Source organism: Numida meleagris, chromosome 9 (assembly GCF_002078875.1).
Source record: "Numida meleagris isolate 19003 breed g44 Domestic line chromosome 9, NumMel1.0, whole genome shotgun sequence".
NCBI lineage: Eukaryota > Metazoa > Chordata > Aves > Galliformes > Numididae > Numida > Numida meleagris.
Window position 1 is genome coordinate 693023 of NC_034417.1, and position 16241 is coordinate 709263.

General features: G+C 43.4%; 1 protein-coding gene across 9 annotated transcripts in view; it reads right to left on the bottom strand.

Annotated features, from left to right (window-relative positions):
- MYO9A (myosin IXA) overlaps positions 1-16241 on the bottom strand; it is a 161760-nt gene that overhangs the window by 81324 nt on the left and 64195 nt on the right. For 6 of the 9 annotated variants that reach the window (XR_002441694.1, XM_021406769.1, XM_021406768.1 and 3 more), the window contains exons 7-9: positions 15505-15605; positions 12834-12960; positions 6389-6478 (exon numbers count right to left, since the gene is read on the bottom strand). Coding sequence is in view for 8 of the 9 variants with exons in the window: in XM_021406769.1 (XP_021262444.1) it covers positions 6389-6478; positions 12834-12960; positions 15505-15605 (318 nt within the window). In the remaining variant the exon portion in view is untranslated. Of the gene's footprint in view, positions 1-6388; positions 6479-6660; positions 6768-12833; positions 12961-15504; positions 15606-16241 lie in introns of those variants that run through there. The other 3 variants (XM_021406765.1, XM_021406763.1, XM_021406770.1) reach the window with 2 other exon arrangements.

Below are 16241 nucleotides of genomic sequence, written 5' to 3' on the forward strand. Positions count from 1 at the left end.
ATCTTAGATAATGTCATGCCATTTGTAAACTTGGCCCTGAAGCTCCATTCCTTTTCTCTTTATAATGGTCTGAAAAAGGCATCAGACAGTACCACCATGAGTACATGAGCTAATGAAACATCTCTCAGCTCTTTGCTGTGATGAAATATTTTTTTCCTCTCATTAAGGCTTTGCAGTCTTGTGTCTCTGCCAATTAACTGTTACCTCGCTGAAAATGAACTGCTCTCCCCTGGCTCAGCTCACAAACACAGCACAGTCTGAAATAAACATTTTGGACATACCTTGCTGGACTTTTACTGAATCAACTGGACTTAGCAAAGGGACACACACCCCACAGCCCCTCTGGCACCCAGAGAACGCAGCTTCAGTGCTCAGCACCCTGCTTTTTTCTCTGCATAGCAGATTTTCAAGAGACCATTCCTGTTAGCAACTCTGATCCAAAGTGATTTTTCTAAGTCGTCAACATCTGATTTCACACGGACCTACAGCTGCATGTATGTACACAAAATAAAATGCATTGCACAGATTGATAATTGCAGTTCGGGCATTCAGCATGCCATCATAGGAGAGTTGCAGTGTGCTCTCATGGCCAAGTAACTGCCTGCACATAAGAGTCAGTGGCTAAATCACAGGTATGTAGCCACTGAAGCAGAGCACTTTGTATCCTATACAAGCTCAGAAATAAAAAATTCAAAATAAATCCTTGTTACAGAGCATTAGCAGAACTAGGGACGTTTAGGGTCACACAGAGGGAATAAAAAAAATGTTTGCATGCCAGGATTTGCTATCAGCATAAAGAGGAGTGATAACAAAAAGAAGAGAGGAAACAGCACGCCCTTCTTCTGATGTGCTCCACCGCCTCAGCCTGCAGGGATGCCCTGGGACACACCTCTCCAGCCCTTTCAGATCCTCTGGCTTTTAAGATAGCGATTTTCCACTACAGAAACACACTGAGTTAGCTACAAGACATTCATAATGACACTCAAACAAGCAGCTCCTAACAGCTTTCCAGACTTGAAAGAATGGCACAATCAAGTTACTCACTGCCCAAGAAATTTTCTCACATCTTTCATTTCCCTTCTTCTTGGCTGTCTTCACATCAGACTTCTTCAGAAAGTGTGAATTCATTCATTAACTCATCCTTAGGGATAAAACCTCTGGGTTGCAAATAGCTGAAAATTATAGAGGTCTGTTAAAACAAACCTTTTTGCAGAGTCATTGGCTTAAGTAATGCCAACAGAACTAAATGAATGGAATGCATCATGGAAAAAAAAATCTGTTTTCTGGAAGGATCTAAAAGAGGATTTGCTAACAGATGTATTTACTTGGATAATGAGTTTCTTTCTTCATCTGATGAAGAACAGGGAAAAACACAGAGGCTCTGGTGAAAAACAAAGCAGGTGACAGACACCAGCTGGATAAGCAGAACAAACGGAATGGAAACCAGGTGGGGATGGGTGATGTGCTGGATACAGGGCTCAGCTCTACTGCCGTGTACAGAGGAACAAGCTGAACAATGCAAAGGTCAGCTGGAGAGAGGAGCACCAGTTGAGATGGATTTCAGAGAGGTAAATGTCTGCCTTAGGGTGCACAGCAATGGTCGGAAAGAGCCCTGCAGTAAGCTGCGATGGAAAAAAATCTGAATTTTTTGCATTACTTAGATAGAAGCAGGAAGACAGATGTGGCCCAGAAAGGCCGTTCCTTGCACAGATTAAGCTTAAGATGACGCTCAGATTACACATCTAAGGAAAATAAAGATTTCTTGTTGTTGTTGTTACCAACCCTCAAGTTGTCCACAAGCTCAGATTAAAGTGCTCCGCTCCTGCCACATGTCTCCTACCAGACATCAGTCAAGCTGCTTAGCACTCAGTATGTCTGCTGGTTGGTTTAGTTTGGATACCTGAAATGCAGCCTACGAATCTTTTCTGACCTCTCAGGGAAGACTGCAAAAACGCATGTAATAAAAGGTGGAGCTGAGGAGCGCAGCAACTCTTAGAAGATTCTTCGACCATTAAAACCCCATTTTTCTTTGTCTCGTTTGCGTGCCCATTATGGTTCACCTTGCTAGGAAGGAGAACACTGGCTGCAGGAATGCCCATGTGCAAGGCAGGCATGAAGCAAAATGCTCCAATCAGCCGAGGAATCACCAGCTGCTCTCCTGCTCCTCTGGTCAAACCTTCTCTTTCCCAAGGGTCCTCGCTGCTGCACGTCGTTTGCTCGCTGAAGTGGAATTGTCCAACTCCCTGTTATCAAACAGCACTTGCACCGTGCAGACACATGGTGATTTCTCTGGAAACCCATTAACTGCTGCTGGTTACCTTAATACACAGGCGTGCTCCTGACAAAGACATTCGCGGCTGTTTTAAGCAATGAATCTTGACCTCTGAACAGCACTGCAGCCTTTCATGTCTGCGCAGCCTTTCCTGAGTCTATCTGCAGCACAAAGCTTCCGAACCTCAGCGCTAGACCAAATTACGCAGTCATTTCAAACACTGCATTAAAATACCATCCAGCTGCTATAAAAGGAAAAATGAGTGGATCCAGGAGGCAACTCCACAGCAGACAAGCCAGTGTGGGTCTGAAGATAAGAGGCAGCTGCCAGAGGTAAATATAAGCATTATTTATGGCTGTGGTGTCCTTGCTCATTTGAATTTCAACAGCCATTGGAAATGCAGACTGAATGTGTACAGGCAACTCTCTTCACGCAGGGCTCTGCTACACAGGGCGCGCAATTGAGCCGATGACTGCCATCAAAAAAGAATTGCAACTACAAAGCAGTGTCGATTTTTTACTTGTAATACCCCGAGGACAGGCACCGACTACAAATGAAGCAACAACAAGCTGCACCTTGAGCTGGGAACTTTGTTCACAAGTCTGCCTGCTCCCGACTGCAGCCCTGCTCGAGCTCATGCTGCTACCACACATCTTCTGTCCGCCTGTGTGAAGCAAGCAAAATACGTAAAGTTCAACCTCTGTGTGTCGGGAAGAACTTGATCAGCTGAAGACAACATCCCAGCAGCTGCTGGGATGCAAGAAGCAGTGCTTCTGCTGTTTGGTGGAGTCTTACCTTCTTGCTGGAGTTCAGTGGCTGTATGTCAAGCTGAGACCACCCAAAGCCACCAGTTGTACCAGAAGAAGCACAGAGCTTGACAGAACCAGCACTTCTGCTTAACTGGAAAGCGGGACACAACTCAGCAGCATAAAGCCGACAAGATGTGTTGTAATACAGAAGGACAATGTGAATAAACACAAGCAGTTGCAGCTGTCATCCTCAACACCACGAGCTTCAGGCCGCTGGGATAAGTTGTCATCACTGCTACTGCTCAAGGACATTTTGCAATACCTTTTACCCAAGCACCAAGAGATGCCAGAAGAAAGTATCTACTTAAACTGTTGCAGAGATGAACAAATCTATGAGAAGAGTCCGATATAAATTTAGAACAATTATGAAGGAGAATGTTTCAAACAAGGAACTGCCAAGGGCTCAAACCACAGTTCCCAAAAAAGCCCCAAACCACACGACAGTGTTTCTAATCAGCGTACAATAACAGCACAGCAAACAAGCATGCAGATGGAGAGGAATGCAGCATCGCTGCAGATCCAACAAAGACATCCTCTTTGTGCGCTTGTGGGGCTACAGCTTGGGAAAACTGAAGAGAAAAGACTTCACTTGGTGCAATGAAGTCCAGTCTCAGTTCTGATGCTTCCAAACCTCTACAGAAAGGAAGGACAGAAATTGCCATGGCAGGAACACGAAGTAATGGACCTTGCAGCAGCCAGGCTGTGATCACACAGAGTATTTGTCATTTCACCTGAGCTATTTCCCATGCTGAGTTCCCACCCATGTATATTCCAACACTGTTTGGTGAAAGAGGTCAGCAAACGTCAGCCCCTGTGCAGAGCTCCAAGAGAAGCAATTCCTGCAGCTGGAGGGGATGCAGTTCAGAACCTCACTGAAGCTCAAGAACCCATTAAAAACTTAAGATCTCAAGGGCTTTTATGTCTGAAAAGTACTTATTTCAGATTACAGCTCCTACTTGTAACTCCTCTCCAATAACCAGAAGCCCACCAAGAACATGAAGTCTCTCGGATGCCTTGTCCATAGTGCAGGATCTCTCTTCTGTGCTAAGGAATCTCACCACTGTCTCTGCAGGTAGATGCACAATGCGACCTGCAGAGCCCTGAACTTTACTATTCCCACTCACAGTTTAGACAACATGTTTAAGAAACAAACTGTGTAGGCCTGAGAGCCCCTTCTTTTAGCCCAACTTTCACTGAGCTTTTGCACTTTTTCTAGTAACTGATGAACTGTCCAGACATCTGGGCGCAGGCTGCGTGTATAAAATTGTTCAAAGCCCTGCAAGCCCCTTGGTAGATGCAAGCTGCTCTTCTTGATGGTGTAAAAGAGCAAGTCTATGCCAAACTAACATTTTTACAATCCTTTTTAGAGAGCCACTGCAGCATGGGCTTTTCCAGACAAATTCCACTGAAATTTTCGGTCTATCAACAATCTATGAAAAAAGACATCGAGCATTTTAGCATCTGGAAAATCAAGTAGCTGCTATACACATCATCCCTTTATCAGGAAGGGCAGCTATGAGTTGTGGTGGGGCAGTCACGTCTGCAAACCCTTAAAACCTCCATTCACTGGATCCAACTGCAGAGCTCTTCTGTAAAACACCCCAAAATAACCAGCCCACTGGTTCCCTCTAAGGCTCCCTGTCAAATAAAATCTGGTAGTCAGGGTGCTAATGCTGTAAGAACAGTGGACAGAAAATGCACACTTTTCTTGACTCAATTCATAGCTTCTTACAGAATGATTGGGTCATGGAGATTACATGAGAGTGCACGATCACGCAGTGAGCCACTATAGTCTGATGCTCCTCTGGCTTCCCCCTCACCACACCCTGATTATTCATTTACTTTACCAGATACTGGTGACAAACCTTTACCAGTGAATACATCTGAAATCTACCAACAGAGACATCCCCGTGAACATTTTGGAAAGCTTTTCAGAAATTCATGCTCAGCCATCTTTGGTGACAACAGGGCATCTAGATAAGACTGTTCAGACAGCTTAACATATTAGAAGGAACAGTTTAATCCAACCTGCCAAGTTTTGCAGTGAAGTGGTTGAAGGAGCAGCAGCACATTTTGTTCCATCAGCACTGCTGTTGGGAAAAAAGCTCCAGCAGAAGGGAGGTAATAGAAATGCTTCAAACTATTCTAGCAGTTTCCTTGGTCTGTGCACAGAACATTGGAAAGAAGTACAGACACCACATCCACTGTACACTCATCACAAAGGTGCAATCGAAGCACGCATGCCCTTTGCTGAGAGTGATTCAAGTCTCGCTCAGAGACTTTGAAGATGAAAGTTCTGTTTCAGTTACTGAACTGGAGCAAACAACTCAAAAATGGAAAAAAATATCTTCTATTCTGGGGAAAAAAAAAAAGAAACAAAAATATCTACAGCCAATCCTAACAGTGCTTTGTTTCCCTATTTGCAACACAGCAGACCACTCGGGGGGACATTGCTCAAGACGTTGTGCATTCTCATACCAGCATGCTCTACACTCTTAAATGGAGGAATGCAACAACAGGAGATGCAGAAGCAACCAAAACATGTTTTGCAGCACGACAGAATTTATATAGCCGGGAAAATATGAGAAGAAAACAGAGGTATTTCTATTTAACAACCACAGAATGTAATTCAAAATTCCTGGAAACCACACATTCAGGGAAAACACATGTTTGCTGACATTGTAACCTCAGACAGACCATAATAAAGATTTTGCACACTCATGCAGTGCCATCCCCAAGGCTAGCAGCAATGCGGAAAACACTCAGGACAAGCTAAGGGGGGCTGACCGAGCCACGCAGTCTCCAAAGCATCCTGTAAGGGCCCAGAAACCATAACAGGAGTTTTCTACAGAGGACCTCCAGCTCCTCCCATACAGGAACTGTGACTCATGTGGGCACTTCAGAACCACGCCAAAAATTTCCTGGAGGTCTTAGATCACCGCTCTGTTGTGGGATGAATCAGTGCTACAGTGCAGGGATGCATGGAGACTACTACTTAACTTGCATCACGTGTGCTCAGCGATGCACAGCTCCGCTCTGCAGAACATTTACCCAACTGTAAGTCATTAAGAAAGTCAAACACTATCACAGAATAACGTGCAAATCTGCTTTTCAAGAACAGCAGAAGGTAAAGCCAACTGTTTTCCAACTTCACGCACATCAGTTTCTCCTACATTTACTTAGTTTTACGTAAATAAATAAAAGCTAAAAGCAACTCTACCAGAGTTAAGGGTGCATTTCAGTCTCATTTCAAAGCTCTTAAAACCATGCCAAGAGTTTCTCTTAAAACTAAACATTGCGTACAGACCTCTGCTAGTTTGTAGGGTAAGATGAGCTTCTCTCCTACTGTCACTGTCTTTCTGGTAACCAAGGCCTCAAACAGCATCTCTTCTTTCACCTAAAACAAAGAAATATCGATGTTAACAATTATACCAAGAAAATTTTTTTTAAAAATCCACTTTGTTTTGCCAGCCCTCAAAAAGTTAACGCTCAACATGTAAGAATGAGCTAGATACTGGGAGAAGACAACAGACCCCCCCTACATCCAGCATCAGAAAACAACAGAGCATTCAAGAGAACCTGATTTTCTGCATTCAGCCACCTCAGTTCCAGCAAGTTCCCACTGCTCTCCTTTGTTCCTGCTATAGCTCCTCCCTCTCACGCTTTTTTCAACTTTGTTAGCAAAAAAAAAAAAAAGCCTCTCAACTTTCTGGTGTTATCAAGGTGACATCATACAAATTACTCTACAAACGAGCAAAACAGCGTCAGTGGTTTAAGACAGCTATCAGGATGGGGTTGGGTTTGTTGGCTTTGTGTGTGTGTGTTTTTTTTCTTTTTTTTTTTCTTCCAGATTTGGGAGAAGGGGAGAGCTTCCAAGGAGAATGCAACCTGAAAAGAAAAGCACCTGATATTTGCTCTGATATTCACACCTGATACTGAACTCCCTGAAGAAATTAGTCCCAGCCAGGTGACAACCATTTGCTCATCAGCCCTTTGTAGAGATCAGCTGTTGTATAAACACAGACACAAATAGGGCAAACAGGTAAACACTGCCAGCAAATTAACAAGTCCCTGCCTCCAACTGTCAGGAGAAAGCCTCCTGTCCTACAAGATTTGAGTTCCTGTTATTTTCATCTTTGGAGAAATCCCAAAGCGTGCCCTCTCTATCAAAATAGAAGATGTTATGCTCATACATGAGTAAGACCTAAATACTAGGAGACATTTACTCCTCTTTACTAAATTTCAATGTCAAACAAGGAATTCTTTGCCTTGGCGAGCATCTTTGTGGCAGGAGTTAGGGGTCTGACCTGCAGACGCAGCACAGGGTACACAAGCTGCCCACTATAACCCAGCAGCTACATACAGACACCGAAACTGTTCACAGCATCTCTACTGCAGGCTAGGAGCACCAAATCCACGTTTCTGAAAACGTTCTAGGCCATATTTTACTCTTTTAGTCACTAATGCATCCATTTATGGTTTTACATGAATGATGGGAAATTTAGAAGTTTATGTACTTTGACTTATTTGTCCAACCCAATAATTATTACTGAGAGCAATGCAAATGAGCCAGTTAAGCTGAATCTCAAAAAGCTTTGCAACAATGACACAAGTCTAAGCAAAATTTTTCATTTCTTTCCACCAGAAGCGCTGCCATGGGAGTTTCCCCAATACACTCCAATGCATTTTTACACACCTGACTTTTCCTGCAACTCCCAGCAACAAGAATACCTTGCCCTCACGTGAGCAATGGCAAACACCATCTCACCTCTACACAGCCCTCGCCTACCAACAGCTCCCACATCATAAGAAATCAATCAGCACCTTGAGATTAACCTCACTTGTCCTCAGTAATACCCTCAAGCTTCCAGTCTGCTTTTCAAAATAATGTGGAGGGAAAAAATAATCCCTGTTCAGGTTCCCGTCTCAGCAAATGCAGAGGGGTCATTTGCTGGCTCAAGCACGCAGCCAAAAGCCACGCATGGACAATTCGTCAGCAGCTCGCAACTGCAGGACATCAGCTGACATCCCTCAACTGCAAAGCCTGGAACAAAAGTGAGTTTTGCCTCGTCCAAATGCACTGAAGTAGGAGCAAGGCAGGGCTGCTGCAAACCCTGAGCCTGCAGGCTGGAGGTTTTTAAGCTAAAAAAAGCAGTAGCCAAAGGGTATCAGATGGTTACTAATCAAAACAGGCCAATGCAATATTCTTGGCTTCCAAACTAAACAGCCTAAACACTTCCAAGTCCTGGATTTGTCAGCAAACAATTTTAATTGGTTTGCACAGCTACCCACACCCTTTACCCTGCCCATCTGCCTGCTGCTGCTCTCCAGAGCTTTCACTTCCCTGCGCCGGACGAGACCTGTAGATGTGTTTCCAGCATCCCAAGCCTGCTGTGTGCACACCTGCAGGGATCCCTCCATACAAAAACACACTTGGCAAGGATGGGACACTCAGCTCCAGAAGACAACCCTGAAGATCAGCCCACAGCTAACGCCCAGCAGAGCTCAGTTTGCTTGCTGCACCACTGCTGAAAGCCAACATGTGATGATGAGCACACCTGAGGTATCCAAATTTTAACTGAAGGTTGCAGCTTGAAGGTATTTGACTCAAGATGTCCACAGGAGACTAGCTGCTTCCATATTTGAGAACAGGACTGTGACGTTTAGAGCTCATTCAAAAGCTGCTCGGCATGAAGTAAGAGAAATTACATTTAGTCACTGCCACGATAGACTTCGTTCTTGAATAAGAGCTGAATTTTTTATTCTGGCTTTCTTTGAAGCAAACTAAGTTACCTGACCAGAGTCCTGGCTCAGAGCTTCGCACTCCAAACTTCAACCTGAGAACAGATGCAGAAGGGAAGGCCAAAGCTCCTTTTCCCCCACTAGTGCTTTCTGAGGTGCTTATCACACAAGGAGCACACCATCCTGTGGAATTTTTCTGGGCTGACAAAGATCATTTTTTGGTAGAAAATAAGCTTCAGCAGTTTCACGTGGACGCTGGCCGCAAAAGCCAACACAGTCAATGCAAAAGAGACATGGCAAAACTTACTTTGGTCAGTTCATAACTTTTATTTACCATTATCTGTATTGAGGCTGGTTATCTAAGCCTAACAACTGAATGTAAAACTGCAAAAACAAAACTTGCCTTCCTCACTGGATGCTTGCCATGGAAATAATTTCCGCCATTAGTAAACACACGTAAAAGTACTCTTGCTCTTCTAATGGAAAAAAATAGCCTCCTTTATGGTGAGCTGGCAGCAGATCATTTCTAGTAGATCATTTTGTTAATCACGCTTAGGAAGTGACAAATGTACCACAGCAGTTTAATAAAAGCACGGATCCTTGCTGACCTGCCCCCAAAGCTTCAGCTCAGCTACGAGTTCTGAACAAACAGAAATACAGCTCAGGGATGGGTTCCATGTCCGAACACAAAACCCTGCTGTTCCACATCCACGCGGAGAGGCGGGAGGATTTCTCAGTTTGGACTGATGAGAAGAGATGGATACCAATAAGCCCACAAAGGAGCGCTTCCAGGATTTTCCCCAGAAGGGTTTTACACAGCCCTTGGTTTCTGAGGAGGATCTCTCCCTCCGCCTGCAATAATTCCGCTGCCTGCGGAGCCTTCCAGGTCTGCTCAATCCATCAGGCAGCACTGACATCACGCCACAGTGCCGTATTTCAGCAAAGTTTAAACAAAGGCCGAGCAAAACCTGCCAAAAGCCTCACATAATCCACACGCTACGTCTATCCTTGAGAAAAGGAATCGAGGTATTACTGTAAATGAAACAATGATCCACAGAGTCTGGCCAAAATCCTACACTGCAGTTTTCTTTTTCAACAAATGCCGGTCTGGATGTTTTAATAAACTAAAAGCATATTAGAAGGGGTTGTCAGCATTTAAGGAAAATAAAATCCATCTCTGCTCATCATCTCCTCCCTGATTTCTTCAAAAACCTGCACGTCAGCTTCATTTCACAGGGAGAGAAATCTCTTCATGCAAACGATGGATAAGTATCTCAGTTAAATAAAAAACGTTACTCAGTGTTCTTGCACTGACTGTTGAAATTCCCCCAGATTTGTCCTCAGAGGCTCAAAGGCTCCATTCTTTCCAATGTAAAGCAGCAAGCTCATGATACTATGGGCCAGACATCTCCTTTGGAGGGGGAAAACACCCCTAATTTTGCTCATTTTTTTCACTTCAGCCAGGCTGGCTATTCCTTTCCCCAGGAAGACAACCACTCCCTTGGTGTCGTGCATCTGGGTCTCTGGATCCCTTCTTCTCGGCAGCTCTCGGACGCAGCCGATTCAGCTGCCCTTCTTCCAAACCCAAGAGGATTTTTTCCTCTTTTCCCAAGAGGATCTTTTGCTAGTCAAATCCCTGAATAAACGAATCCAGCAAGACATCTGAGGAAAAAAAAAAAAGAACAAACTACAACACCCCCGGATTTTTTGCCTGTCAGTATCAGATCACAGGAGGGATAGCTGCATCCTTTTCTACACTCCACACTGTCCTGCCAAGCAGCCAATGGCTGCATGAAAAGAAATTCAAATATTTATCAGCTAGTACTAGCTGATGAACTAGCTAGTACTAGCTACATTGAGATGATTTTTCAGTCTTGGTAAGTAATGCCAAGATCTAGAGAAGGAATTAGCAACTTTCTACGGGCAACTAACATGGGCATGAAAAGAATAACTGTATATTTTCAGTGATCACACACACACACACACAAAAAAAAAAGAGTACAAAAATAATTACCCAAATGAGACAAAATGCAAAGCGTCAAGTTGCTTCAACGGATATTTTTGGTCTCTGGATAACAACAGAGAGCACTCAATTTGGAAAGCATTAAGTAGGTAAGTGCAACAGATGTCCCGTAACGCTGTTTCATTTGTCTGGGCCCTTTAGTTCTCCCTTTGGTCAAAACTGAATAAACATGGCAAGACATCTATTCAAGGCTGCAGAGGGTGAGCATTTCAGAAACAGAAACCAAGCCTCTCCTGAAAATGTACTGGCTTTATTTCAGCTGACTGGGGAGTGAGTCTATCAGAAAGTTCACACGTGTAGGCAACATCTGCACTTCCACAGGGGAATAACCAAAGAAATGCAATTTTAAGAACAAGCAACACCACTTACCCAAACACGGCAGCACCTCCTACAAATCATACCTGACATCTGCACTGCTGATGCCTGATGAGGAAGCTTTTGGTGCTGTGTATGATCAGTTAGCTCGCAAAAGACTTATCGAGAGCAACAGAAGTAGATTGTCTTGCTCAGCTATACCAGCTTCTATTGTTTTTTCGAAAAGTTAAAATATGTATTTATCTTTTTTTTTTTTTTCCTCTACGTATTCTGCAAGTGAACGTGGTACCCATGCCTGTGCTACCCCGAAGTGTGGCACAAAGCCACCATCTGATCCATCTGGCTCAACTGATGCATGAGTTCACATGAGCATGTGCAAAGAATATCCCGATACCTTACAGCATACAGATGCTGCAGAAGAATTTGTTTGCAGAAGAAAGCTAGGGCAAAGGCCCAAAGCCTGGAACTTTTTCAGATCTCCAAGTCACTCTCTTATTCAAAGCTTTCTTAAAAAAGTGATTACTTCTTAAATGACTTGGCATTCCTGCTGCGACTCCAACATGGCCATTTTTAACAGGGTCAGATCAACAATATTCTATCCAAACTCACATTTTCCTTCTGTTTATTTCTGCACCCTGCAAGTCCAAGATGCAAAGAGCGTCCAGCTGCTTATACCCATATTTTACAGAAGCTTTCCTCTCCCTAAATTCAGAGCATTAATGAAGTGCTACGAAAATCTGTGCGCGCCAACTCCTGAATTCAAGGAGTAGGACAGCACAACAGCTGCTGGATGGAAGGAATGAGAGAGCACCACGTGTACGCAGAAGGACAACAAATTATCTTCTGGCACTAACAGACAGATAGGAGAAGTGAACTTTCCACACCATCCAGCAACTTTTCAGAGGGACATAGGAAATCTAAGGCAGCGAGGCTCATGGAGCATGCTCCTCTGTTTCAGCAAGATTGGATACGATGGGAATCAGTCAGGTGAGATGCGTCAAGTCACTGACACCTGTCCCAGGTGACACTGGCACAGTGGTCATCCAAAGAGGACAAAGCACTTTCTGTAAAGGCTCTTACACAGTAAGACAGCGGATGGCATCAACAGGTTCAAACCAGATAAACGCAAGTCCATAAATAATGAGCACCAGCGGGAGCAGAGTGAAATGCGCCCTGCAGCGTATCCACCACAAGCTTTGTGAATGCTGGCAGAGGGACAACAGGCAACAGAACACAGTGAGTTTACTCTGAACCCCCTACTGCCAGTACCTGGACCAGAAGAGCGGGCTTGTGGTCTTACGATTCCTTGAGTAGTTTCTTATGCAACTACTGAACAGATTTCAGGAGCATTGGGGAATTCTGGTGAGGGAGCTGATGGTTGGCAGTTCAAGAAGATACCACTGCGAATGGCAGGTTTTATTCCCATGTAGAACTGGCTTGCAATCTTTCAAGTTTTAATCACAGAAACACTATTTTCGGTCAATTAAACAAGTATACTGGAACTGACAATTAGGGAGAAAAAACTTTACATTAAAAGCCTTGTAAAAAAAAGTCCTCATAACTTCTTACTGGAAAACATGAACAAGACAATTCGCCCTTCAGTGAAACTGGAAATAAAAATGAAGGTAGCTCATTAGCTGTCAAAGCTACGTGATGGAAAGCAAAGGCTTACCTCCAGCAGGTCTGACACAATGGGCAGTATTTCGGGGTTACAAATATCGATGGAGTCATCTCGATAGGTCTTCTTTTTGTAACGGATGTTACCCAGATGTAGTATTGCAGACAGGAGAGAGAAAATTCTAAAGAAAATAGACAGATCTCATTTTCACTTTGTTGGTTTGACTTTTTTTCCTTAAACCTAATGAAAAAGCAAACAACACACTCAGTGCGAAACCCGGCTGCAAACCTCTGTCAGGTATTGATCAGGATGATCACCATGAACACTGTAAAGTGATGAAAACTCTTTCAAATACTGTTCTCAGTACATGTCTTATAGTACTTCATCTCCTGCCCTTTCTACAGTCCCCTCAACCTCCAGACATCCAAGTACCATCTTTGTCTTTGACTTATTCCTCTAATTTTCTCCTCTCTTATGCCAAGAGTTTCTCAAAAATGAGGCTTAAAATAAGCACCCACTTCATTTTTTTTTTTTCATTTAGTCAAGTACTAAACTTGCATCGATTCAGCCTTTTTTCAAAGAATTCTACAGTGATTTTCTTGGACTTGAGAAAATAATTCGGGTCACCTGATTCTCAGCCTGAAGTTCAACATCATCAAGCTCATGGTTACAAAACGGCACCCCATATAACAAGAATGAAATCCAGGATAAATCACAGCTGACTTCAGCTATGTCCTCTATTTGTCCCTCTGTGGACCTAAGAATCATTGAAATTGAAGGTGATTCCTAGCCACGCCACCAGCCTGTCTGGACAACACAGCATCACCTCTCCGAGCCTGTCCTTCATTATCTCTAAAATGGGGATACTGATTCATTAATTGCTTGACTGCATTTATAAACTTTTCTCTTCTGCCACTGTTCCCACAAAGGTGAAAGCCCATGCTTTGCTAGAAACCATCACTTCAGAAAGTATAACAGCACTTCAATGCCCTTCTTCTTCCTACGCAGCTGGAGGTGGTTACTTTTTCTTGCTGAAATTGCACAATGCTCATTGTGTGTAGAATTGCTACGTTTTCCAAAGAGAGGCCAGTGCTCTTGTGACAAGGTGCACTAGGAGAAACACAAGAACTTGTCCACCAATAAAACTTATCACACTGTAAATCAAAATCCTGAATTTACATGGATATTTTACTCAGTTCAGCCCAGTCACTTACTGATTGCCTTCCTCTGCCAATTAAATTACCTTACTGTAAGCAACCCTACGCTGCAAACAGGCTTTAGAAAACCCTTGTCACTGCAACTTGATTCCTGCTGCGTAATGAGTGGCCCAGGGCAGAACACAGGAAGCAATTTAGTTGTGTGCTGCTAGCTCCTCGCTGCTGCAGTATCTGTCCCAAGTGGGATGCAGTGGCATTAGTTCAGGGAGCAGTAATGCACCATGATGCTTCCAGGTGAATGTGAGCATGCACTTGATGCAAAGCAGATAGATGTGAAAAATAAGGGCTTATACTGAGGTACACACCATAGTCACAGTAAAAGTGCATACACCTGGGTTTATCTACGTGTGTGGAAAGCATCAGAGGAAAAGCAGCATTGATTTCATCATTTGTTAATGCTTGGGATAAAGTATCAGCTTATGAAGAAGATTCTCAGGTTGGTGAAACAAGTTCTTAATGGAGCAGAAAGCAGGATAATGTTTCACTGTTAAGGATTTCTAACTGCTGGCTCAGAAACTTGTTAGAAAGAAATAAAATCCGTATTTAAATGAGCAAGAGGTAATGGTAGATGTAGCTTAAATGTCACCTACTCTAGGTGATGAATAGGGTTTCAAGTGCCATTAGCACAAAGCAATAATTCCCTGTTCCTACATAAACCTCCAGGATTTCAGATAAAGGAACCAGGTTCATTAAAGTATTGTTTGAACAATTTTACTCAGAAAAGCACCAGCTTTCTCACCGTGTTCCAGCTACTGATTTGCCCTTCAGCAGTACTTATGATGTCAAAAACAATACTCCCTTGAAGATCATTTATCAATACGTATTTTTTCTAAGCCTGTTTCTAACCTTAGTAACATATTTGACAAGTTCATTCAAACCTACTCAAGGCTTTGGAACAATGGAGTCAGTCAACGCAGGAACTACTTTGTGGTTTAGTGAAGGGCGAGCCTCATGTAAAGCACATAATTCCTGGCAATCAGCAGAAGACAACGTTGCAATCCAACTGAGAAGCCCAAGTTTTCAACCAGCATTTGCGCTGCGTTGGTGAATGAAGGGCTGTTGGAAGTGAGTCTACAAAACTGGCAATTGCATGGAGAAGGATTAATATGATGACTGGCTTCCTGATTAAACCAGGATCTGGATTCATTACATGCAGAGTAAAGTATGACTGTTCTGAATAGTTCACATCCAGGTGCCAACTTCTTGCCAACGTCCAATATGCATGGAGTTCTCAGTTACATTAACGAAGGGCTATTTTGCTTACGTCTTGCCATTTTGATTAATCCTTTATTGTATAAACGGTCAGTGCATCATCAACCCTTCTCACCAGACTGGTAGGTTATTCAGAGGCAAACAGTTATGTTAGCACAAATAACGTGGCTTATCTCACTGATTACAGGGATCGTTTTTATGTTATATATTACTATTATATAAATGCATAACTTGCATGGCATTAATACAATTCATTAATATAATCTCCAAACTGTTAACATGGAAAATAAACTCACTGTCTGCGAGTCTTGGGAAGGAAGCCCACCATCTCCATGGCGAGCTGTAGGCGCTCGAAGTCGTGCTTCAAGTCCTCCCCTTCAACGGAAAAGCAATCCTGCTGGGTTCAAAGGGAAAAATTCAGTCCTGAAACTGAGGCCAGAACAGGTCCAGATGGCCAAGTCAGCACTTCATAAATATCATCCCAGGATTTCCATGCTTTTATCGGCAGCTAGAACATTTCCAATCTGGCACTGGGAAACGAGATACGCAGGAGGCCTCGCTAACGTGGATGGAGGATAACGGTGGTTAATTGACCCTGACACCCAGCCCCTTGGATACTGCTCTGAACAGCTCTTCCAGAGCAAGAGGGAATTCACAGCACCATAGCGGACAGAGCAAGAAGCACATACGCAATGCAATAAAAATCCAGGATTAGCTCCAGTGGCAAGGCAGAATTTTTCTTCTTAAATATTGGAAAGAGTGCACAAATTCAAGCTGTCTAGGAAAATCAGCTTTTCAACAGTCTGCCTACAAGCAAACCAAAGTGCAATTTTGAATATGATAACTATTTGGCAAGAATTGTGGACAATAAGCATACAGAAAGGCCATGAATTAACAACGATGTGTAGCGCGCTACACGTTTCCAGGCAGTTTATTCCATGTTAAGTCCTGGCCCATTAGGACTTCCTTTAAGTAAGTAGGAAGAATTCTGTTTTAAAATACTTCAAAATAAAATGCATGTAATTCTATGTAA